The sequence below is a fragment of the Panulirus ornatus genome, chromosome 10 (genome assembly GCF_036320965.1).
Source record: "Panulirus ornatus isolate Po-2019 chromosome 10, ASM3632096v1, whole genome shotgun sequence".
NCBI lineage: Eukaryota > Metazoa > Arthropoda > Malacostraca > Decapoda > Palinuridae > Panulirus > Panulirus ornatus.
The window spans coordinates 44,556,807-44,583,291 of NC_092233.1; the positions used below are offsets into that span (position 1 = coordinate 44,556,807).

The window sequence follows — 26,485 nt, forward strand, 5'->3', positions numbered from 1 at the left end:
CTGTGAGTGAACATGGCAGCATATGGAACCATGGAGGTGAGTCATAGTATGGGTGAAGGAGCTAAGGAAGGAGTGATGACTAAAAGGGAAGAGAGGCTGCTCTCCTGAAGGGCAAAATTTGGGTATGTTTGAAGATACAGTAGTACCAATGATGTGTGGATCAGAGGCATGGACAATAAATGATGCTGTATAGAAGAAAGTGAAAGTGTTGGAAATTGAATGTTTGAGGGCAATATGGGGTGTAAAGAGGGTTAATCGATAAGTAATGATAGGGTAAAAGAAAGGTACTGTAATAAGGATATGGTTGAAGGAGCTGAGGTGTGCCGAAATAATGTGAACATATGAAAAGAATTAGTGATGAAGTTGACAAAAAGGATATATGTGGGAGAATAGGATGGGACAAGAAGAAGGGGCAGGTCACACTGGAGATAAAAGGATAGAGTGAAAAAGATTGTGAATGCATGGGATATGAACATGAAGGAGGAGGAAAGGAAAGTATGGGATAGAGAGAATTGGAGCACTGATGTATACAGGTTGCAAAGTGCTGTTAAAGGATTGAATCAGGGCATGTGAAGTAGCAGAAGAAAAACCAAGGAAACGTGTGTATAACCTGATTGTGGACAGGGGGCTCTGATTTTGGTTCACAATACAAAACAGCTAAAGAATGGACATGACTGAATGAATGGACATGAGCAAATGAGGCCTTTTCTTTGTATCTTCCTGTTGCTACCATGCTAACATGAGACATGACAAACAAGTATGAGAGAAAATATTCATTCTATTCACCACTAATGTTGTGCCTGTTATGAAATAAAAGTACAGTGTGAGAGCAAGTTCAAGAGAAAGAAAGAAAAGTCTTCCATCCTTACTTCTTATCATGATCTGTTATATGTGTTAAACATATTCCCTTTCACCTCTAAACAACAATGGATTGGGCACATATCTATATTTTATCTATATTATAATACTCTGTTGCTGTCTCCCGCATTAGCAAGGTAGCGCAAGGAAACAGACGAAAGAATGAGCCAACCCGCCCACACACATATGTATATACATAAATGCCCACCCATACACATATACATACCCAAACATTTCAACGTATACATACATACACAGATATATACATATATACACATGTATACATTCATACATGCTGCCTTCATTCATTCCTGCCATCACCCCGCCACACCTGAAACGGCAATCCCTTCCCCCTACGCGCACGCGAGATAAAGTTAGGAAAAGAAAACAAAGGCCACATTCGTACACAGTCTCTATCTGTCATGTATAATGAACCGAAACCACAGCTCCCTTTCCACATCCAGGCCCCACAGAATTTTCCATGGTTTACCCCAGACACTTCACATGCCCTGGTTATATCCATCGACAGCATGTCGATCCCGGTAACCACATTGATCCAATTCGCTCTATTCCTTGCACGCCTTTCACCCTCCTGTATCTTCAGGCCCCGATCACTCAAAATCTTTTTCACTCCATCCTTCCACCTCCAATTTGGTCTCCCACTTCTCGTTCCCTCCACCTCTGACACATATGTCCTCTCTGTCAATCTTTCCTCACTCATTCTCTCCATGTGACCAAACCATTTCAAAACACCTTCTTCTGCTCTTTCAACCACACTCTTTTTATTATTACACATCTCTCTTACCCTTTCATTACTTACTCGATCAAACCACCTCACACCGCAAAATGTCCTCAAACATCTCACTTCCAACACCTCCACCCTCTTCTGCACAATCCTATCTACAGCCCATGCCTCGCAACCATATAACACTGTTGGAATCACTATTCCTTCAAACATACCCATTTTTGCTCTCTGAGATAACGTTCTCGCCTTCCACACATTCTTCAACGCTCCCAGAACCTTCGTCCCCTCCCCCACCCTGTGACTCACTTCCGCTTCCATGGTTCCATCTGCCGCCAAACTTATGAATCTGGAGAAGGCATATGATAGAGCTGACAGAGATGCTCTGTGGAAGGTATTAAGAGTATATTGTGTGGAAGGTAAGTTGCCAGAAGCAGTGAAAAGTTTTTATCGAGGATGTAAGAAATGTGTACGAGTAGGAAGAAAGGAAAGTAATTGGTTCCCAGTAAATGTCAGTTTGCAGCAGGGGTGCATGATGTCTCCATGGTTGTTTAATTTGTTTATGGATGATGTTGTTGGGGAGGTGAATGCAAGAATTTTGGAGAGAGGGGCAAGTATGCAGTCCGTTGTGGATAAGAGGGATTGGGAAGTGAGTCAGTTGTTGTTTGCTGATGACACAGCACTGGTGGCCGATTCGGGTGAGAAATTGCAGAAGTTGGTGACCGAGTTTCCCAAAGTGTGTGAAAGAAGAAAGCTGAGAGTAAATGTGAATAAAGGCAAGGTTATTAAGTTCAGTAGGGTTGAGGAACAAGTCAATTGGGAGGTAATTTTGAATGGAGAAAAACTGAATGAAGTAAAGTGTTTTAGATCAGGCAAATATAAAAGTATTGTTACAACTTTTGGAGTATTCTTTTTCACTTTTGAATGATAATCTCATTCCATAAAGAATCTTTTATTTTCTACATATAGAAAAAAACATAGAAGCAAATACCACTGTTGAAGGGTTAAACAAGACCCTCAGAATATATTACAAGCTCCAAGTTACATGTATCATGGCTGACTGACAAGATGGTGGCTCAAGAATAGAGTGACAAGCTTAGGAGTGATAGGTAAACAAAAGAGTCTACGTATGTTACAAGCTCCAGGTTACATGTACTATGACCTTACTGATAAGGCATTGGTGTAGAGGCCCAAGAACAGAATGACGGCCTAGGAAAGATAGATGGACTTATATCAAAACAGATTTAAGTCAGCTACTCCTCTGTTAAACTAGTTGGCCTTAAAAGTCTTCTTTAACTAGCTTCTCCTCTTGAAACCACCATAATCAGTATGTAGGGTTATGTAAGATGACCTCGAATGACATGAGAACAACTTGAAAGGTACAAAAACCACAAAAAAAGGTGCCTGATAAAGTAAAGCTTTTTCTATATAAGTACTCATTTTCATATGAAAACTCTGACCCTGCAAGGGGTTAACTACATCTTTTTCCCCTTGAAGAAGTCCTGGTACCTGATTGTTTCTCAGGGCCAGAATGGAGAAACTCTCTTTCCCTAGGATCAAGTGACAGGATGCCCTTGTCATATGGTTGTCAATTGCACAGAACAAAACAGCAAAGGCTTGACTGACTGATGTCCACCCCATATGGCATAAGGCTTGACTGACTGATTCTACTCAATATGGCACAGCTCAAAAGTTTAAATGTGTCACCACTCTAGGGTGAAACTATTCCAGTTCAGGATCCTGAAAAGAACAGGCATGTTGGTACCAGTGACCAGCAAGACAATGTCATCATCATAAAGAAGAGGTTGCTGATTGTTGTGTGGGCAGCCCTGTGCCATGTCAGCAGGATAATAGCACCAAATAGATGGCTAATACAGGGTAAAAGGCATTTACTTCACTAGAAAGCAGGGGCTAGAGATTTCTAACCCCTGGGGATGCCAGAGATTCTTTCAGGGGTCACAAAGCAATCTGACTGTAGAAAGTGCTTATAATCTGTATCATGGAAAATCCACACATAAAAAACATATATCAATCAGACTAAATACTAAATACTAAACTGAAGACAACACATGGCATGATCAGCAGGTCAATGAGCAAGTGTAAGGTTGCTTAAAGCTACCTCAACTCCAAGCCCTGATGTCACTGGCCTGGATAAGTTGCTGGAGTCTTGTGAACAAATATCTACCAGCCTCACATGTTTTATGATGATTGAAGATCAAGTCCTTGAAGATGTACCCCAAAGGAGAAGTAAAATCTATGAGCTTTTGGGAAGTAGAGAGTTCACTTTTGAAAAAAGGGGAAGTCACTTTTGTTTTAGAAATGGAAAGGTAAAGAGTTCTATACCTTAGTAGTGTTAAGAAATAGACATAAAAGTGGCCTACCCTTGAACTGTCAGTTTTTAATTTTCTTTCTTTCATACTTGTTCATCATTTCCTGCATGAGCAGGGTAGTGCCCTCAATGGACGACTGAGCCTTGAAGGAAAAAAAATTTCACTTCAATATTTCATCTGTCCCTCCTTTTGGAAATACAGGAGAGAATTTCCAGCCCCCTCCTCCTGACCCTCTTAATCATCTACAACATGTAGGAGATCTATAGGCAATAATTTTTCTCCTTTGCCCCAATAATCATGCGATACAGTGGTTTGTCAAATATTCTGGAGGCAAAAAGGCAGCTAGCTCTCATAAGCAGACTCTTAAATAATATGTACTACAGGGTTGAGAGAAAAACAGCAGCATGGGGTAAAAATTAAGCCAAAATAAAGGTCAGACTGGGGAAAATGATAAGTCATATTGGTTTAGTTTCACCTTTGAATAAGTACATAGAGCTAAAACTGCCCTAGTTGAGAAAGCAATATTCTATACAAGAGGAAATAAATTTTTTTGCATAGTCGGAGTAACTGCTTATGGGGAAAATATCATGAGCATCTGAATGGGGCTTCCACTTATTAATATGGCAGCTTTTGCTTTTTGACTCATGCAAGATTTTCAAAATGCATCAGACATACAAAGTTAGTTTATTGTGTTGAGAGGTGAAATTGGTGTTGTTGGTCTCTGTCTGCATGAGGATAAACTACAAGTGAAGAGTCACCTCTGGTGAGGTTGTATTGCTGGGAGTAGAGTCTTGTTAAAGAACTTCTCACTCCAAAGGAGTCAACATTTCTCTGCTCCTAAAAGTAGCATAGCCTTGGGCTACAGGAACTTTTAGAAGGAGGTCCTGGGTAACAACTGGACTCTTTCATAGTAATTCATCCTGGGGTATTCATAAATAATTGAAATACAGTGGTGAAATCACAGAATCATCATAGGTGATGGAAAAGTAATGAAAAATCTGAGAAATGAAAATAAGAGGAAATCTGGTTTTAGCAGCATTTAAGTTGACCAAATTACATTTAGCCAACTGGGACATCCTGACCATGTCATGTGTTTATATTTGTGGTTATGATGAAATGAGACAGATCAAGAACATAGAGTGGACATGAAAAAATGGAAGAAAGTAATGCCATCAGCACATAAATGAACTAGGTTATATGTTAAACAAAAAGATCACTTATGATAAGGAAAAAGAAGGTAAGAGAAGATAACCATAAAAACAGGAGAAGTGCTATAATAGGTAAATAAAACAGTTCACATCATAAAGATATTAGCAGTCAAGTACAGTGGAGAAAGCTCCTAACATTAAAATCAGCTTTCCTTGTTATAATGAAGAATCCATTCCCTTTCTTGTCATAACAAGGAATCCATTGCCTTCCTTGTTCTAATGCAGAAACAATTCCTCTCAATGCATTAATACAGTAACCCCTCCTCTCCTTGTTATGATATATCAGAAACAGTATGAATTTCGAAAATCGGGATATGAATCATTAAGAAAAACATAACCAATACAGAATTGGGATAAGATACAGGACTGAGATGGTTTGGTTTGGAAATTTGGAGAAATGGAATAACAAATCAAAATACTAAGAGACAATAAATGGGAATCATTGAAAGGTAAACCAGAGATAAGACATCACGTTATCATAAAAGCAAGTGTATGTGAGGTGCAGCATTGGAGAAATGCTTAAAGAATAAACAAACCTCAAGGTTTGAAAACAAAATTTACATGACCCACCATACCTTAAAACTGAAAAATCTAAGTGAGGTGCAGCATTGGAGAAATACTTAAAAAATAAACAAACCTCTAAGTTTGAAAACAAAATTTCCATGACCCATCCTACCTTAAAACTGATAAATCTAAGGCAAAGTCAGGCAGGCTACCCACCTTGGAGAATCAAACAGCATATTGTCTGTAGATCCTCTGACACTTTCAACTGAGGCACGAGACAAGCGACCAGTGGGCATCAACTGACTGCTGGTAAGGCTAATCACATCCTCGTCGTAAATTCTGTATCTATCAAAATATCCAAAAATTAATATCAATAACTCATAATTATTTGTAAAACAAAAATACAACACATTCAATAATATCTGAATGAAAAAGAAATTATAGCTAATTCTTTAACTACCACTAAAAGTTCCAAATATATCAACATAGCCATTTCTTAATTATTTCCTATGTAAACACAAGTGCTACAGTTAAGCATGATATAAAGGAACATGCAGGTGTTGAAAGCAGTGCACGAAAGAGAGTGAACTAGAAAAATGTGGTATACAGGGGTCAAGGTGTCATAACAAAATGCACAAGGGTAAGTGAAGCGACCTGGTAAAATAATTGAAAGGTCTGTGGGGTATGGTTGTGGATAGGGAGCTGTGGTTTCAGTGCATTACACATGACAATTAGAGAATGGATGTGAGCAAAAGCAGCCTTTTTTCACTTCAACTGTTCCAAGCACATTTTAGCTAATGCAGGAAACAGCAATTAAGTACAAAAAAAAACAATGAATAAGAAATTATAATTTGATATGCAGGTGACAGTAAATAAATTCAAAGTGGTTAAGAAGCGTATCTGAAGAAAACAAAATATCTAAATAAAATAAAATAAGATTACAAAATCAATTTTGATTTGAAGGCAACAATAAACAAATATAAAGGGAACAAGGGAACAAGTTAACAGTACAGGTACACCACCGATTTTCCGTCACTCTTGGTTCCAAAGCCTTGTCGGATTAACCATTTTGCCAGACCAACCATGGTCACGTAACAATATTTCATCAATACACCTCTAACCCACATATTATACATCTCCCATGTGTCTTAAGTACACCATGAACTGCTGGAAAATTAAATCAAACAAATATTAAATGTTTAAGCACCCTTAGATGGTAAGTCTGTCCTTAGATTGTTTCAATCCAGTGGCGTATCTAGAGTATGGAAGGTAGGGCAGGTGTCCTGGGCCACTTGAAGGGGGGCGAAAGCGGTGTAATGGCGTCCTGGATCCAGACAATGATTCGGATCTTAAAGATTTAGGTTTCTTGACCATGAAAACATATCTTTGGCATTTGGAATCACATTGACATCATTATTAGATAAATAGTTATTCACAAAAATTCATATTTCCATAATGGCATCCTGGATCCAGACAATGATTTGGATCACTCCCAAAATCTAATCAACTGGTCCCTGTGTCATTTCTGACTTTCCCTGAAAATTTCATCAAAATTTGTTCATAACTTGTTGAAAGTTACTCACAGACAAAGAAACAAATGCCGGTAAATACATAATCTCTTTGGCCAAGGTAATAAAAATACGAAATATTGGTGTCATATGTTTGGACAGGGGTGCAATTTCAGTGCTTGCCATAGGTGCTTTTTGCCCTAGATACACCAGTTTGAATTCTCTGGGGTCTTCTTCGTCTTCTGTTGTTGGTGTTTTCCTAGGTGTGCATCACCAGAATAATGCAGTTTCATATGCATTATACACCTGCTCAGGGCGGATGTGCTCGTCAGCTACAAGTTTCACAGATTTGTCCACATACTCAGCAGCTCCTTTGTGGATTGTAGACCACTTTTCTCCACACACTTTAGTCATGGAAATTCCATGACGCTTCTTGAATCTTCGAAGCCATCCTTCACTACAGTCACGCTCATGCTGTAATCTAAATTCTTTATGGAACAACTTAGCCTGGTCCATTATCATGCTACCTGACAAGTCCACTCCATCACTCCGATACTGTCAAAACCATTCCATCATCACTCGATCATGCTCAGTACTCTTACCATCTTTCATAGTTTTTCTAATTGTCATTTGCTTCTTGGAATTACTGTCTGCATAGAATTTCAATATTTTCTCCCTTTGCTTCATTATATCATAAACAGCTGATGAACCAATACTGTGGATGTCAGACAGCTTATGCACTGAAATACCACGGTCCATTTTTTTTTCCACAGTTCTACTTTATCTTGAATTGATATGGACTAGTCTTTACATTTGACACTATGAGTGTCACTAATATATCTTAGAAGCCATAGCTACAGTTAAATCTAAGCAAAATAAGCTAAGAATCTCACAAAATTGTGTATCGCCACCAACGAGTGCAGTGTAAAGAATGTAAATAAACGTGTCCTACATACAATGCCATCTGTGGCCACCCAATAAACTAGTCTGGTGGCCGCGGTAATTTCAAGTTCTCTCACGTAATTTTGTCCAGACTAAAGGAGATGCCGAACCATTAGTTGCCAGAAAATCAGTGGTGTACCTGTACAGTCTTTGCAATGCTACAAAAAAATTGACATCTTTGCTGCATTGTCATGACTAAATTTCTAAGCATGAAAAACTACCTTTACAGGAGTGTCCTGCAAGCTTCAAAAGAATCTCTAGAATACCCAAAGGTAAGAAACCTCTTAATACCCTGCCTTCTAATGAGATAAATGTGTCTCATCCCTTGCTAACTACCTATTTGATGATAGCTGCTTAATGCTTAGCCAAAGTCTACCCCCACTGTCCAATCAACAGTCTCCATTAAGCAATGATATCATCATAAATCTATGTACCATAAATCATCAAGATACATTTTCTCTGCCGACTGGGTATTGTTAAAATAATGTACCACCCTCCATAACATTTATGTGGTTACTTACAAAGTGGTTAGACAAACTATGTGACTTATATATGGCAGCATGGCGTATAACCTTAAAAAGTGTTGTTATATCAATTACCCACATAGATATGCCATTATTGTATAGATTTTTTTCAATACTTATTTCCCCAACCATCATCATAATAAGCTGTATCTGTCTCGAGACGCATATATCCAATGCATACCAAAAGTGCAAGTTTCATGGTAATCTAGGGACCTCTCAATCTAAGCAGCTGTCAACTCTTGAAAATAAATGCATAAATCAAGTAATGTAAGTAATGGATATTATGAGGATTCATAATCAATGAGACACTAATGGATATCATACCAGAAAATATGAAATACTATGATGTACATAATGTAATATGAATTCTATTCATAAAAACAGAAAATAACAAATTTATTCCCAACTCTTACATTTACAGCTGTTCCTGAGTTGCTTACTAATGTTGAAGAACAGAGAGGAGGTGAGTGGAAGAGTTACCAGGTAGGGATCTTCTTGGTCAGATGATGAATTGTGGAAGGCAGTGGCAATGGTTGAGTGACTTCAGCTATCATGTCACTAGATGTTGATGGCTGGTCCTCTTTTAGAGTGTACTTTATCTTCAAATAGAAATCTTGTATTATGTGTTTTGCCTTGATTGTCTTCTCACTGTGGATTTCTTTTGAACACCTGATGTCACCTTGGACATTTCAGGGCCAGCTTTCAAATCCATTCTGTGTTTGGGTCATCTTCGTCAAATATAGTGTGAGCAAGATCAATTTAGCATCACTGGTGGGCCAAGGTAGTTCCGTTTGCGAAGAGGCGCTGACGACGTAGTTGAGGCAGACGACGTATTTTGGCATGTGATCCTTGGGTCCAGGGATGAGTGTGGCTTGTGTCACAAACCAGACGTAGCCACGGTCCCGGGCCAGGAACACGTGAAGGAGGTACAACCCTCCGAAGAGACATGTAGACAAGTTTCATCCTGAACGTGGACTTCATTCACAGTATCATCCTGAACGTAGACATCCTAAACATATCCTTGTTTATTTTTTCTATTCATGCACCTCTCTTATAATGTAAAAGTATTTCCTTACATATTTATTTACGAGTTCCTTACTTGGTTTCATGTCCACTGGTTACTCAGTCTCTCCGTCTCTCTAAAAACTGTTCAATCTTAAAGAGGTTGTAGTCAATCACCCCTCACTCTTCTCTTTTCTAAGATGGGTATACTTAAAGTCACCAGCCTTTCAGTGTAATTCAGATTGCTTGATTGTGATACCCACTTTGTTTTCCTCCTCTGGACCTTCTCAGTGAGTTGTTGTACCCCTTTTGGTATGGTGACCAAATTTCTCATGAAGGCCGTTGTCTAATCGTTAGTTTCAGCCAGAGTTTAAGGTTCACACCATGCAGTTGTTTACCAAGCTTTTGACTAATGTTTTTAGCCTTCAGGGAAAGGCTTCAGCTAGTAAGATGATGCTCTTCGCAAACGGAACTACCTTGGCCCACCAGTGATGCTACTACGTTTGTGAATCAGGAACCATTGCAACACAAACCCCGCCAGGTGGTAGAGTTTCCCGCAGTGTATCGAGACAGACTTCCCCAGAACTTCTTTTTAAAGGGGAAGTAAATGTTTATAGTTGTGTTACTGGAGTGAGAGTTTTCATACATGGTGTTTTGACAAGAAAATAGTGAAATTGGAGAAAAATGTAGCTTAGACATTGAAGCTTATTGATACAGTGGTTAAATTGATGAGAACTGCTATTGACGTTTGTGTAAATAAATTATACATTTCCTTTTTCCATAGCCAGAGGTTGAACCATTATGTGACATTCATTTTTTCATTCATTTCAAGCTAGAAGTTTCAGTTTTCTAAATTGTTTCTTACATTTTTCATATGTATATATATGTATGTGTGTGTGTGTGTGTGTATATGTGTGTATGTATGTGTATGTGTGTGTATGTGTATATGTATATATATATGTATATTATCCCTGGATATAGGGGTGAAAGAATACTTCCCACGTATTCCTCGCGTGTCGTAGAAAGCGACTAGAGGGGACGGGAGCAGGGGGCCAGAAATCCTCTCCTCCTTGTATTAACTTTCTAAAATGGGAAACAGAAGAAGGAGTCACGCGGGGAGTGCTCATCCTCCTCGAAGGCTCAGAGTGGGGTGCCTAAATGTGTGTGGATGTAACCAAGATGTGAAAAAAGGAGAGATAGGTAGTATGTTTGAGGAAAAGAACCTGGATGTTTTGGCTCTGAGTGAAACGAAGCTCAAGGGTAAAGGGGAAGAGTGGTTTGGGAATGTCTGGGGAGTAAAGTCAGGGGTTAGTGAGAGGACAAGAGCAAGGGAAGGAGTAGCAATACTCCTGAAACAGGAGTTGTGGGAGTATGTGATAGAATGTAAGAAAGTAAATTCTCGATTAATATGGGTAAAACTGAAAGTTGATGGAGAGAGGTGGGTGATTATTGGTGCATATGCACCTGGGCATGAGAAGAAAGATCATGAGAGGCAAGTGTTTTGGGAGCAGCTGAATGAGTGTGTTAGTGGTTTTGATGCACGAGACCGGGTTATAGTGATGGGCGATTTGAATGCAAAGGTGAGTAATGTGGCAGTTGAGGGAATAATTGGTATACATGGGGTGTTCAGTGTTGTAAATGGAAATGGTGAAGAGCTTGTAGATTTATGTGCTGAAAAAGGACTGATGATTGGGAATACCTGGTTTAAAAAGCGAGATATACATAAGTATACTTATGTAAGTAGGAGAGATGGCCAGAGAGCGTTATTGGATTACGTGTTAATTGACAGGCGCGCGAAAGAGAGACTTTTGGATGTTAATGTGCTGAGAGGTGCAACTGGAGGGATGTCTGATCATTATCTTGTGGAGGCTAAGGTGAAGATTTGTATGGGTTTTCAGAAAAGAAGAGTGAATGTTGGGGTGAAGAGGGTGGTGAGAGTAAGTGAGCTTGGGAAGGAGACCTGTGTGAGGAAGTACCAGGAGAGACTGAGTACAGAATGGAAAAAGGTGAGAACAATGGAAGTAAGGGGAGTGGGGGAGGAATGGGATGTATTTAGGGAATCAGTGATGGATTGCGCAAAAGATGCTTGTGGCATGAGAAGAGTGGGAGGTGGGTTGATTAGAAAGGGTAGTGAGTGGTGGGATGAAGAAGTAAGAGTATTAGTGAAAGAGAAGAGAGAGGCATTTGGACGATTTTTGCAGGGAAAAAATGCAATTGAGTGGGAGATGTATAAAAGAAAGAGACAGGAGGTCAAGAGAAAGGTGCAAGAGGTGAAAAAAAGGGCAAATGAGAGTTGGGGTGAGAGAGTATCATTATATTTTAGAGAGAATAAAAAGATGTTCTGGAAGGAGGTAAATAAAGTGCGTAAGACAAGGGAGCAAATGGGAACTTCAGTGAAGGGCGCAAATGGGGAGGTGATAACAAGTAGTGGTGATGTGAGAAGGAGATGGAGTGAGTATTTTGAAGGTTTGTTGAATGTGTTTGATGATAGAGTGGCAGATATAGGGTGTTTTGGTCGAGGTGGTGTGCAAAGTGAGGGGGTTAGGGAAAATGATTTGGTAAACAGAGAAGAGGTAGTGAAAGCTTTGCGGAAGATGAAAGCCGGCAAGGCAGCAGGTTTGGATGGTATTGCAGTGGAATTTATTAAAAAAGGGGGTGGCTGTATTGTGGACTGGTTGGTAAGGTTATTTAATGTATGTATGACTCATGGTGAGGTGCCTGAGGATTGGCAGAATGCGTGCATAGTGCCATTGTACAAAGGCAAAGGGGATAAGAGTGAGTGCTCAAATTACAGAGGTATAAGTTTGTTGAGTATTCCTGGTAAATTATATGGGAGGGTATTGATTGAGAGGGTGAAGGCATGTACAGACCATCAGATTGGGGAAGAGCAGTGTGGTTTCAGAAGTGGTAGAGGATGTGTGGATCAGGTGTTTGCTTTGAAGAATGTATGTGAGAAATACTTAGAAAAGCAAATGGATTTGTATGTAGCATTTATGGATCTGGAGAAGGCATATGATAGAGTTGATAGAGATGCTCTGTGGAAAGTATTAAGAATATATGGTGTGGGAGGAAAGTTGTTAGAAGCAGTGAAAAGTTTTTATCGAGGATGTAAGGCATGTGTACGTGTAGGAAGAGAGGAAAGTGATTGGTTCTCAGTGAATGTAGGTTTGCGGCAGGGGTGTGTGATGTCTCCATGGTTGTTTAATTTGTTTATGGATGGGGTTGTTAGGGAGGTAAATGCAAGAGTTTTGGAAAGAGGGGCAAGTATGAAGTCTGTTGGGGATGAGAGAGCTTGGGAAGTGAGTCAGTTGTTGTTCGCTGATGATACAGCGCTGGTGGCTGATTCATGTGAGAAACTGCAGAAGCTGGTGACTGAGTTTGGTAAAGTGTGTGGAAGAAGAAAGTTAAGAGTAAATGTGAATAAGAGCAAGGTTATTAGGTACAGTAGGGTTGAGGGTCAAGTCAATTGGGAGGTGAGTTTGAATGGAGAAAAACTGGAGGAAGTGAAGTGTTTTAGATATCTGGGAGTGGATCTGGCAGCGGATGGAACCATGGAAGCGGAAGTGGATCATAGGGTGGGGGAGGGGGCGAAAATTCTGGGGGCCTTGAAGAATGTGTGGAAGTCGAGAACATTATCTCGGAAAGCAAAAATGGGTATGTTTGAAGGAATAGTGGTTCCAACAATGTTGTATGGTTGCGAGCGTGGGCTATGGATAGAGCTGTGCGCAGGAGGATGGATGTGCTGGAAATGAGATGTTTGAGGACAATGTGTGGTGTGAGGTGGTTTGATCGAGTGAGTAACGTAAGGATAAGAGAGATGTGTGGAAATAAAAAGAGCGTGGTTGAGAGAGCAGAAGAGGGTGTTTTGAAGTGGTTTGGGCACATGGAGAGAATGAGTGAGGAAAGATTGACCAAGAGGATATATGTGTCGGAGGTGGAGGGAACGAGGAGAAGAGGGAGACCAAATTGGAGGTGGAAAGATGGAGTGAAAAAGATTTTGTGTGATTGGGGCCTGAACATGCAGGAGGGTGAAAGGAGGGCAAGGAATAGAGTGAATTGGAGCAATGTGGTATACCGGGGTTGACGTGCTGTCAGTGGATTGAATCAAGGCATGTGAAGCGTCTGGGGTAAACCATGGAAAGCTGTGTAGGTATGTATATTTGCGTGTGTGGACGTATGTATATACATGTGTATGGGGGGGGTTGGGCCATTTCTTTCGTCTGTTTCCTTGCGCTACCTCGCAAGCGCGGGAGACAGCGACAAAGTATAATAAAAAAAAAAAAAAAATAAGATTAATTTAGTGAAGTGCTTCAGATAACCTCCTGCCAGTGAGAGAATGTACACCCTCGACCTCCCCTACTTCAGCTACCACCTCCATATAATGTTCCTTCTCTAACTAAAGAATCTTCAATCATTGTAGAGGATGTTGTAAAAATATGAGAGGAACTGAATTGTTAGTTCAAAATTTTTTCACATTGGAAGACACTATAGCCCCAAAGCAATTGAGATGAAATAGGGAGGATGATTTAGAAAATTTTGAGATATCTAGAAAAGATATTAACAAAATATTAAAACTTGAATCATGTAAGGCTCATGGTCCGAATGAAATTTCATCAATATGCTAAGAAGTATGCAGATATGCTTAACAAACCGCTTGAAGTACTGCTCAGGATGTCATTGGAGAGGGGCACAGTGATAAAGGAATGGAAAAGGGGCAACCGTCATACATACATATATATATATATATATGTGAATCATCTATTATCATAATGTTATTATACTTCGTCACAGTCTCCCACATAAGAGAGGTAGTGCAAGGAAACAGACGAAAGAATGACTCAACCCACCTACATACACATGTATATACATAAACGCCCACACACGCACATATACATACCTATACATTTCAACACTGGGGTGAAGAGAATAGTGAGAGTAAGTGAGTTTGGAAAGGAGACTTGTGTGAAGAAGTACCAGAAGATATTGAGTGTAGAATGGAAAAAGATGAGAGTAAATGACATAACGGGAGTGGGGATGGAATAGGATGTATTTAGGGAAGCAGTGATGGCTTTCGCAAAAGATACCTATGGCATGAGAAAAGTGGGAGGTGGGCAGATTAAAAAAGCATAGTGAGTGGTGGGATGAAGAAGTAAGATTGTTACTGAAAGAGAAGGGAGAGGCATTTGGACGATTTTTCCAGGGAAATAGTGCAAATGACTGGAATATGTATAAAAGAAGGAGGCAAGAGATAAACAGAAAGGTTGGGGTGAGAGAGTATCATTAAATTTTGGGGAGAATAAAAAGGTATTTGGGAAGGAGGTAAATATAAAGCGTAAGACAAAAGAACAAATGGGAACATCGATGAAGGGGGCAAATGGGGAGGTAATAACAAGTATTCATGAAGTGAGAGGGAGATGGAGTGACTATTTTCAGAGTTTGTTAAATGTGTTTGATGATAGAGTGGCAGGTATAGGGTGTTTTGGTCAGGTGGTGTGCAAAGTGATAGGGTCAGAGAGAATGATTTGATAAACAAAGAAGAGGGAGTGAAAGCTTTGCAGAAGATGAAAACTGGCAAATGGAGGGTTTGAATGGTAATGCAGTGGAATCTATCAAAAAAGGAGATTTCTGTGTTCTTCACTGGTTGGTGAGGATATTCAGTGCATGTATGGTTCACGGTCAAGTTCCTAAGGATTGGCGGAATGCATGCATAGTGCCTTGCACAAAGGCAAACGGAATAAAGGTGAGAGTTCAAAATACAGAGGTATAAGTTTGTTGAGTATTCCTGAGAAATTATATGGGAGGGTATTGATTGAGAGGGTGAAAGCATGTACAGAGCATCAGACTGGGGAAGAGCAATGTGGTTTCAGAAGGGGTACAGGATGTGTGGATCAGGCGTTTGCTTTGAAGAATGTATGTAAGAAATACTTAGAAAAACAGATGGATTTGTATATAGCATTTATGGATCTGGAGAAGGCATATGATACAGCTGACAGAGATACTCTGTGGAAGGTATTAAGAGCATATGGTGTGCAAGGAAAGTTGCTAGAAGCAGTGAAAAGGTTTTATCGAGGATGTAAGGCATGTGTACAAATAGGAAGAGAGGAAAGTAACTGGTTCCCAGTAAATGTCAATTTGCAGCAGAAGTGCATTGTCTCTATGGTTGTTTAATTTGTTTATGGAAGGGGTTGTTAGGGAGGTGAGTGCAACAGTTTTGGAGAGAGGGGTAAGTATGAGAGGGCTTGGGAAGTGAGTCAGTTGTCGTTCGCTGATGATACAGCACTGGTGGCTGATTCAGGTGAGAAACTACAGAAACTGGTGACTGAGTTTGGTAAATTGTGTAAAAGAAGAGAGTCGAGAGCAAATGTGAATGAGAGCAAGTGGATTTGGCAGCGGATGGAACCATGGAAGTGGAAGTGAGTCACAGGGTGGGGGAGGGGGCGTAGGTTCTAAGAGCAATGAAGAATGTGTGGAATCAAGAAAATTATCTCGGAAAGCAAAAATGGGTACGTTTGAAGGAACAGTGGTTCCAACAATGTTATATGGTTGCGAGGCGTGGGCTATTGATAGAGTTGTGTGAGACAGGGTGGAGGTGTTGGAAATGAGATGTTTGAGGACAATGTGTGGTGTGAGGTGGTTTGATCGAGTAAGTAATGAAAGGGTAAAAGAGATGTGTAGTAATAAAAAGTGTGTGGTTGAGAGAGCAGAAGAGGGTATATGTATTTAAATGCTTTGGTCACATGGAAAGAATAAGTGAGGAAAGATAGACAAAGAGGATATATGTAAAGGATATATGTGTCAGAAGTGGAGGGGACGAGGAGAAGTGGGAGACCAAATTGAAGGTGGAAGGATGGAGTGAAAAAGATTTTCAGCGATCAGGGCCTGAACATGCAAGAGGGTGAAAGGCGTGCAAGGAATAGAGTGAATTGGAATGATGTGGTATACCAGGGTCAACAGCCTGTCAATGGATTGAACCAGGGCATGTGAAGCGTCTGGGGTAAACCATGGAAAGTTTTGTGGGGCCTGGATGTGGAAAGGGAGCTGTGCTTTCAGTGCATTATACATGACAGTTAGAGAGTGAGTGTGAACAAAGTTGGCCTTTGTTGTCTTTTCCTAGTGTTACCTTGCGCACATGTGGGGGGAGGGGGGTGTCATTTCATGTGTGGCGGGGTGGCGACAGGAATGAATAAATGCAGCAAGTATGAATTATATACATGTGTATATATGTATATGTCTGAGTATGTATATATATATATATATATATATATATATATATATATATATGTGTACATTGAATTGTTATCCCTGAGGATAGGGGAAAAGAATACTTCCCACGTATTCCTTACATGTCGTAGAAGGCGGCTAAAAGGGGAGGGAGCGGGTGGCTGGAAATCCTCCCCTCTCTTTTTTTTTTTCGTTTCCAAAAGAAGGAACAGAGAAGGGGTCCAGGTGAGGATATTTCCTCAAAGCCCAGTCCTCTGTTCTTAACGCTGCCTTGCTAACACGGGAAATGGTGAATAGTATGATAGAAAGAAGACATTGAATTGTATAGGTATGTATACATGCGTGTGGATATGTATGTATATACATGTGTATGTGGGTGGGTTGGGCCAATCTTTCGTCTGCTTCCTTGCACTACCTCGCTAAAGCTGGAGACAGCGACAAAGTACAATAAATGAATATATATTATATATGGGGATAGGAGAGAGAGAGAATACTTCCCACGCATTCCCTGCATGTCATAGGAGGCGACTAAAGGGGACAGGAGAGGAGGGGCTAGAAACCCTCCCCTCCTTGTATCTTTTAACTTCCTAAAAGGGGAAATAGAAGAAGGAGTCATGCAGGGAGTGCTCATCCTCTTCAAAGGCTCAGATTTGGGTGTCTAAATGTGTAAGGATGTAACCAAGTGATGACAGGAATGAATAAAGGCAGCAAGTATGAATTATGTACATGTGTATATATGTATATGTCTGTGTATGTATATATATGTATACATTGAATTATATAGGAATGTATATGCACGTGTGGACATGTATGTATATACATGTGTATGTGGGTGGATTGGGCCATTCTTTTGTCCGTTTCCTTGTTCTACTTCGCTAACGCGGGAGACAGCGACAAAGTATAATAAATCAATAGAAAATATATATGAGGATAGGGGAGAAAGAATACTTACCATGCATTCCCTGCGTGTCATAGAATGAGACTAAAGGGGATGGGAGCAGGGATGGGGCTAGAAACCCTCCCCTCCTTGTATTCCAACTTTCTAAAAGGGGAAACAGAAGAAGGAGTCATGCAGGGAGCGCTCATCCTCTTTGAAGGCTCAGATTGGGGTGTCTAAATGTGTATGGATGTAACCAAGATGAGAAAAAAGGAGAGATAGTATATTTGAGGAAAGGAACCTGGACGTTTTGGCTCTGAGTGAAACGAAGCTCAAGGGTAAAGGGGAAGAGTGGTTTGGGAATGTTTTGGGAGTAAAGTCAAGGTTTGGTGAGAGAACAAGAGCAAAGGAAGGAGTAACACTACTCCTGAAACAGGAGTTGTGGGAGTATGTGACAGAGTGTAAGAAAGTAAACTCTATACTGATATGGGCAAAACTGAAAGTGGATGGAGAGAGATTGATAATTATTGGTGCATATGCACCTGGGCATGAGAAGAAAGATCATGAGAGGCAAGTGTTTTGGGAGCAGCTGTGTGAGTGTGTAGCAGTTTTGATGCATGAGACTGGGTTATAGTGATGGGTGATTTGAATGCAAAGGTGAGTTGAGGGAATAATTGGTGTACATGGGGTGTCTTGTGTTGTAAATGGAAATGGTGAAGAGATTGTGGATTTGTGTGCTGGAAAAGGACTGATGATTGGGAATACCTGGTTTAAAAACAGAGATATATATAAGTATACGTATGTAAGTAGGAGAGACGGCCAGAGAGCGTTATTGGATTACGTGTTAATTAATAGGCGTGCCAAAGAGAGACTTTTGGATGCGAATGTGCTGAGAGGTGCAACTGGAGGGATGTCTGATCATTATCTTGTGGAGGCAAAGGTGAAGATTTGTAGAGGTTTTCAGAAACGAAGAGGAAATGTTGAAGAGAAGAGAGTGGTGAGAGTAAATGAGCTTGGGAAGGAGACTTGTGTGAGGAAGCACCAGGAGAGACTGAGTACAGAATGGAAAAAGGTGAGAACAAAGGATGTAAGGGGAGTGGGGGAGGAATGTGATGTATTTAGGGAAGCAGTAATGGCTTGTGCAGAAGATGCTTGTGGCATGAGAAGCATGGGAGGTGGGCAGATTAGAAAGGGTAATGAGTGGTGGGATGAAGAAGTAAGATTATTAGTGAAAGAGAAGAGAGATGTGTTTGGACAATTTTTGCAGGAAAATAGTGCAAATAACTGCGAGATGTATCAAAGAAAGAGGCAGGAGTTCAAGAGAAAGGTGCAAGAGGTGAAAAAGAGGGCAAATGAGAGTTGGGGTGAGAGAATATCATTAGATTTTAGGGAAAATAAACAGATGTTTTGGAAGGAGGTAAATAAAGTGAATAAATCAAGAGAACAAATGGGAACATCTGTGAAGGGGGCAAATGGGGAGGTAATAACTAATAGCAGTGATGTGAGAAGATGTGAGTATTTTGAAGGTTTGTTGAATGTGCTTCATGATACAGCGGTGGATATAGGGTGTTTTGGATATAGGGTGTGGGAAGTAAGAGGGTCAAGGAAAATGATTTGGTAAACAGAGAAGAGGTAGTGAAAGCTTTGCGGAGGATGAGAGCCGGCAATATGGTAGGTTTGGATGGTATTCCTGTAAATCTATTAAAAAATGGGGTGACTGTTATTGACTGGTTGGTGAGGATATCTAATGTATGTGTGGCTCGTAGTAAGGTGTGTAAGGATTGGCGAAATGCATGCATAGTGCCATTGTTCAAAGGCAAAGTGGAAAAAGGTGTGTTCAAATTACAGAGGTATAAGTTTGTTGAGTATTTCTGGGAAATTATATGGGAGGATATTGATTGAGATGAAGAAGGCATGTATAGAGCATCACATTGGGGAAGAGCAGTATGGTTTCAGAAGTGGTAAAGGATGTGTGGATCAGGTGTTTGCTTTGAAGGATGTATGTGAGAAATACTTAGAAAAGCAAATGGATTTGTATGTAGCATTTACGGATCTAGAGAACACATATGATAAAAGTTGATAGAGATGCTCTGTGGAAGGTATTAAGAGTATATAGTGTGGGAAGCAAGTTGCTAGAAGCAGTAAAAAGTTTTTAGGGAGGGAGCCATGTGAACAATTGGAAGATAGGAAAGTGATTGGTTCTCAATGAATGTCGGTTTGTGGCAGGGGTGTGTGACGTCTCCATGGTTGTTTAATTTGTTTATGGATGGGGTTGTTGGGAGGTGAATGCAAGAGTTATGGAGAGAGGGGCAACTATGCAGTCTATTATGGATGAAAGGGCTTGGGAAGTGAATCAGTTGTTGTTTGCTGATGATACAGTGCTGGTGGCTGATTCGGGTGAGAAACTACAGAAGCTGGTGACTAAGTTTGGTAAAGTGTGTGAAAGAAGAAAGCTGAGAATATATGTGAGTAGGAGCAAGGTTATTAGGTACAGTATGGTTCAGGGACAAGTCAATTGGGAGATGAGTTTGAACGGAGAAAAACTAGAGGAATTAAAGTGCTTTAGATATCTACGAGTGGATTTGGCAGCGGATGGAACCATGGAAGCGGAAGTGACTCACAGGGTGGGGGAGCGGGCAAAAGTTCTAGGAGCGTTGAAAAATGTGTGGAAGGCGAGAACATTATCAAGGAAAGCAAAAATGGGCATGTTGATATGCTGGAAATGAGATGTTTTGAGGACAATATGTGATGTGAGGTGGTTTGATCGAGAAAGTAATGAAAGGGTAAGAGAGATGTGTGGTAATAAAAAAAAGTGTTGTTGAGAGAGGAGAAGAGTGTGTATTGAAATAGCTTGGTCACATGGAGAGAATGAGAGTGGAAAGATTGACAGAGGATATATGTGTCAGAGGTGGAGGGAATGAGGAGAATTGGGAGACCAAACTGGAGGTGGTGAGAAGATTTTCAGCGATCAGGGCCCTGAACATGCAAGAGGGTTGAAAGGCGTGCAAGGAATAGAGTGAATTGGAATGATGTGGTTTACCGGGTCAACAGCCTGTCAATGGATTGACCGGGGCATGTGAAGCGTTCTGGGTAAACCATGGAAGTTTTGTGGGGCCTGGATGTGGAAAGGGAGCTGTGCTTTAAAGTGCATTATACATGACAGTTAGAGAGTGAGTGTGAAAAAAGTTGGCCTTTGTTGTCTTTTCCTAGTGTTACCTTGCGCCATGTGGGGGAGGGGGGTGTCATTTCATGTGTGGCGGGGTGGCGACAGGAATGAATAAATGCAGCAAGTATGAATTATATACATGTGTATAAAATGTATATGTCTGAGTATGTTATATTTATTATATATTTTATTTATATATTTATATATATATATAAAATATATATATTTATATATATATGTGTACATTGAATTGTTATCCCTGAGGATAGGGGAAAAGAATACTTCCCACTTTTTTTCCCTTACATGTCGTAGAAGGCGGCTAAAAGGGGAGGGAAAGCGGGTGGCTGGAAATCCTCCCCTCTCTTTTTTTTTTTCTTTTCCCAAAAAGAAGGAACAGGAGAAGGGGTCCAGGTGAGGATTTTTCCCTCAAAGCCCAGTCCTCTGTTCTTAACGCTGCCTTGCTAACACGGGAAATGGTGAATAGTATGATAAAAAGAAGACATTGAATTGTATAGGTATGTATACATGCGTGTGGATATGTATGTATATACATGTGTATGTGGGGGGGTTTGGGGCCCAATCTTTCGTTGCTTCCTTGCACTACCTCGCTAAAGCTGGAGACAGCGACAAAGTACAATAAATGAATATATATTTTATATGGGATAGGGAGAGAGAGAATACTTCCACGCATTCCCTGCTGTCTTTGGAGGCGACTAAAGGGGACAGGAGAGGAGGGGCTAGAAACCCTCCCTCCTTGTATTTTTTAAACTTCCTAAAAGGGGAAATAGAAGAAGGAGTCATGCAGGGAGTGCTATCCTCTTAAAAGGCTCAGATTTGGGTGTCTAAATGTGTAAGGATGTAACCAAGTGATGACAGGAATGAATTAAAGGCAGCAAGTATGAATTATGTACATGTGTATTATGTATATGTCTGTGTATGTATATATATGTATACATTGAATTATATGGGGAATGTATATGCAGTTTTTGGCATGTATGTATATACATGTGTATTGTGGGTGGATTGGGCCATTCTTTTGCCCGTTTCTTGTTCTACTTCGCTAACGCGGGGACAGCGACAAGTATAATAAATCAATAGAAAATATTTATGAGGATAGGGAGAAAGGGAATACTTACCATGCATTCCCTGGTGTCATAGAATGAGACTAAAGGGGATGGGAGCGGATTGGGGCTAGAAACCCTCCCCTCCTTGTATTCCAACTTTCTAAAAGGGGAAACAGAAGAAGGAGTCATGCAGGGAGCGCTCATCCTCTTTGAAGGCTCAGATTGGGGTGTCTAATGTGAAATGGATGTAACCAAGATGAGAAAAAAGGAGAGATAGTATATTTGGGGAAAAGGGAAACCTGGCGTTTTGGCTCTGAGTGAAACGAAGCTCAAGGGTAAAGGGGAAGAGTGGTTTGGGAATGTTTTGGGAGTAAAGTCAAGGTTTGGTGAGAGAACAAGGCAAAGGAAGGAGTAACACTACTCCTGAAACAGGAGTTGTGGGAGTATGTGACAGAGTGTAAGAAAGTAAACTCTATACTGATATGGGCAAAACTGAAAGGGATGGAGAGAGATTGATTATTATTGGTGCATATGCACCTGGGCATGAGAAGAAAGATCATGAGAGGCAAGTGTTTTGGGAGCAGCTGTTGTGAGTGTGTAGCAGTTTTGATGCATGAGACTGGGTTATAGTGATGGGTGATTTGAATGCAAAGGTGAGTTGAGGGAATAATTGGTGTACATGGGGTGTCTTGTGTTGTAAATGGAAATGGGTGAAGAGATTGTGGATTTGTGTGCTGGAAAAGGATGTGATTGGGAATACCTGGTTTAAAAACAGAGATTTATTAAGTATAACGTAGGGAAAGTAGGAGACGGCCACGAGAGCGTTATTGGATTACGTGTTAATAATAGGCGTGCCAAAGAGAGACTTTTGGATGCGATGTGCTGAGAGGTGCAACTGGAGGGATGTTGATCATTATCTTGTGGAGGCAAAGGTGAAGATTTTTAGAGGTTTTCAGAAACGAAGAGGAAATGTTGAAGAGAAGAGAGTGGTGAGAGTAAAAGAGTTGGGAAGGGAATTTTTGTGAGGAAGTACCAGGAGAGACTGAGTACAGAATGAAAAAAGGTGAGAACAAAGGATGTAAGGGGAGTGGGGGGGGAATGTGATGTATTTAGGGAAGCAGTAATGGCTTGTGCAGAAGATGCTTGTGGCATGAGAAGCATGGGGGTGGGCAGATTAGAAAGGGTAATGAGTGGTGGGATGAAGAAGTAAGATTATTAGTGAAAAGAGAAGAGAGAGTGTGTTTGGACAATTTTTGCAGGAAAATAGTGCAAATAACTGCGAGATGTATCAAAGAAAGAGGGCAGGAGTTCAAGAGAAAGGTGCAAGAGGTGAAAAAGAGGGCAAATGAGAGTTGGGGTGAGAGAATATCATTGTTTTTAGGGAAAATAAACAGATGTTTTGGAAGGAGGTAAATAAAGTGAATAAATCAAGAGAACAATGGGAAAATTGTAAAGGGGGGCAAATGGGGAGGTAATAACTAATTTGCAGTGATGTGAGAAGATGTGAGTATTTTAAAGGTTTGTTGAATGTGCTTCTTGATACAGCGGGTGGATATAGGGTGTTTTGGATATTAGGGTGTGGGAAGTAAGAGGGTCAAGGAAAATGATTTGGTAAACAGAGAAGAGGTAGTGAAGCTTTGCGGAGGATGAGAGCCGGCAATTGGTGGTTTGGATGGTATTCCTGTAAATCTATTAAAATGGTGGTGACTGTTATTGACTGGTTGGTGAGGATATCTAATGTATGTGTGGCTCATAGTAAGGTGTGTAAGGATTGGCGAAATGCAGGGCATAGTGCCATTGTTAAAAGGGCCCAAAGTGGAAAAAGGTGTGTTCAAATTACAGAGGTAAAGTTTGTTGAGTATTTCTGGGAAATTATAGGGGGAGGATATTGTTGAGATGAAGAAGGCATGTATGAGCATCACATTGGGGAAGAGCTTTTATGGTTTCAGAAGTGGTAAAGGATGTGTGGATCAGGTGTTTGCTTTGAAGGATGTTTGTGAGAATTACTTAGAAAAGCAAATGGATTTGTATGTAGCATTTACGGATCTAGAGAACACATATGATAAAAGTTGATAGAGATGCTCTGTGGAAGGTATTAAGAGTTTTATAGTGTGGGAAGCAATTTGCTAGAAGCAGTAAAAAGTTTTTGGGGAGGGACCCATGTGAACAATGGGAAGATAGGAAAGTGATTGGTTTTCTAATGAATGTGGTTTGTGGCAGGGGTGTGTGACGTCTCCATGGTTGTTTAATTTTGGTTTATGGATGGGGTTGTTGGGAGGTGAATGCAAGAGTTTGGGGAGAGGGGCAACTATGCAGTCTATTATGGATAAAAGGGCTTGGGAAGTGAATCAGTTGTTGTTTGCTGATGATACAGTGCTGGTGGCTGATTCGGGTGAGAAATACAGAAGTGGTGACTAAGTTTTGGTAAGTTGTTTTGTGGAAAGAAGAAAGCTGGGGAATATATGTGAGTAGGAGCAAGGTTATTAGGTTCAGTTTGGTTCAGGGACAAAGTCAATTGGGAGATGAGTTTGAACGGAGAAAAAAACTAGAGGAATTAAAGTGCTTTAGATATCTACGAGTGGATTTGGCAGCGGATGGACCATGGAAGCGGAAGTGACTCCAGGGTGGGGGAGCGGGCAAAAGTTCTAGGAGCGTTGAAAAATGTGTGGAAGGCGAGAACATTATCAAGGAAAACAAAAATGGGCATGTTGATATGCTGGAAATGAGATGTTTTGAGGACAATATGTGATGTGATGTGGTTTGATCGAGAAAGTAATGAAAGGGTTTAAAAGAGATGTGGGGGTTAAAAAAAAAAAAGTGTTGTTGAGAGAGGAGAAAAGTGTGTATTGAAATAGCTTGGTCCACATGGAGGGGAATGAAGAAATGGAAAGATTTACAGAGGATATATGTGTCAGAGGTGGGGGAAAGAGGAGAATTGGGAGACCAAAACTGGAGGTGGTGAGATGGAGTGAAAAAGATTTTGAGCAATTGGGGCCCGAACATGCAGGAGGGTGAAAGGTGTGGAAGGAATAGAGTGCATTGGAACGATGTGGTATACTGGGGTCGACATGCCATCAATGGATTGAACCAGGGCATGTAAAGAATCTGGGGTAAACCATAGAAAGGGAACTGTGGTTTCAGTGCATTATACATGACAGCTAGAGACTGAGTGTGAACGAATGTGGCCTTTGTTGTCTTTTCCTAGTGCTAACTCATGTGTGTGTGGAGGAAGGGGGTTGACATTTCATGTGTGGCGGGGTGGCAATGGGAATAAATGAAGGCAGCAGTAAGGAATTCTGTATATGTGCATATATGTATATGTCTGTGTATGTATGTATATATATGTATACAATGAAATGTATTGGTATGTATTGGGCTGTGGGTATATATATATATATATTTTATATAATTATTATATAAAATATATATATATATTTATATATTTATTTATTTATTTATCTTATTTTACTTTGTCGCTGTCTCCCGCGTTTGCGAGGTAGCGCAAGGAAACAGACGAAAGAAATGGCCCAACCCCCCCCATACACTGTATATACAATACGTCCACACACGCAAATAACATACCTACACAGCTTTCCATGGTTTACCCCAGACGTTCACATGGCCCTTTATTCAATCCACTGACACACGTCAACCCCCCGGGATACCACATCGCTCCAATTCACTCTATTCCTTTCCCTCCTTTCACCCTCCTGCATGTTCGGCCCCGATCACACAAAATCTTTTTCACTCCATCTTTCCACCTCCAAATTTGGGTTCCCTCTTCTCCTCGTTCCCTCCACCTCCGACACATATATCCTCTTGGTCAATCTTTCCTCACTCATTCTCTCCATGCGCCCAAACCACTTCAACACCCCCCTCTTCTGCTCTCTCAACCACGCTCTTTTTATTTCCACACATCTTTTCTTACCCTTACGTTACTCACTCGATCAAACCACCTCACACCACACATTGTCCTCAAACACTCATTTCCAGCACTCCATCCTCCTGCGCACAACTCTATCCATAACCCACGCCTCGCAACCATACAACATTGTTGGGAACCCCTATTCCTTCAAACATTTCCCATTTTTGCTTTCAGAGATAATGTTCTCGACTTCCACACATTCTTCAATTTGTATATATATATACAAATTAATCCCCTATCCCTGGGGATAGGGCATTAAGAATACTTCCCACGTATTCCCTGCGTGTCGTAGAAGGCGACTGAAAGGGGAGGGAGCAGGGGGCTGGAAATCATCCCCTCTCGTTTTTTTTAATCTTTTTTTAATTTTCCAAAAGAAGGAACAGAGGGGGGCCAGGTGAGGATATTCCAAAAAAGGCCCAGTCCTCTGTTCCTAATGCTACCTCGCTAACGCGGGAAATGGCGAATAGTTGAAAGGAAAGAAAAGAAATATACAAATAAATTTCTATGGGGTTGACGTGCTGTCAGTGGATTGAATCGGGGCATGTGAAGCGTCTGGTGTAAACCATGGAAAGCTGTGTAGGTATGTATATTTACGTGTGTGGACGTATGATATA

The 26,485-nt window shown here is 40.7% G+C and overlaps 1 protein-coding gene across 1 annotated transcript in view; it reads right to left on the reverse strand.

The window, feature by feature from the left end:
- Positions 1-26,485, reverse strand: part of LOC139750632 (Golgi-associated PDZ and coiled-coil motif-containing protein-like) — a 544,937-nt gene that overhangs the window by 221,231 nt on the left and 297,221 nt on the right. Inside the window, exon 9 of the mRNA XM_071665307.1 lies at positions 5,859-5,987. Coding sequence (XP_071521408.1) covers positions 5,859-5,987 — 129 coding nt within the window. The remainder of the gene's footprint in view (positions 1-5,858; positions 5,988-26,485) is intronic.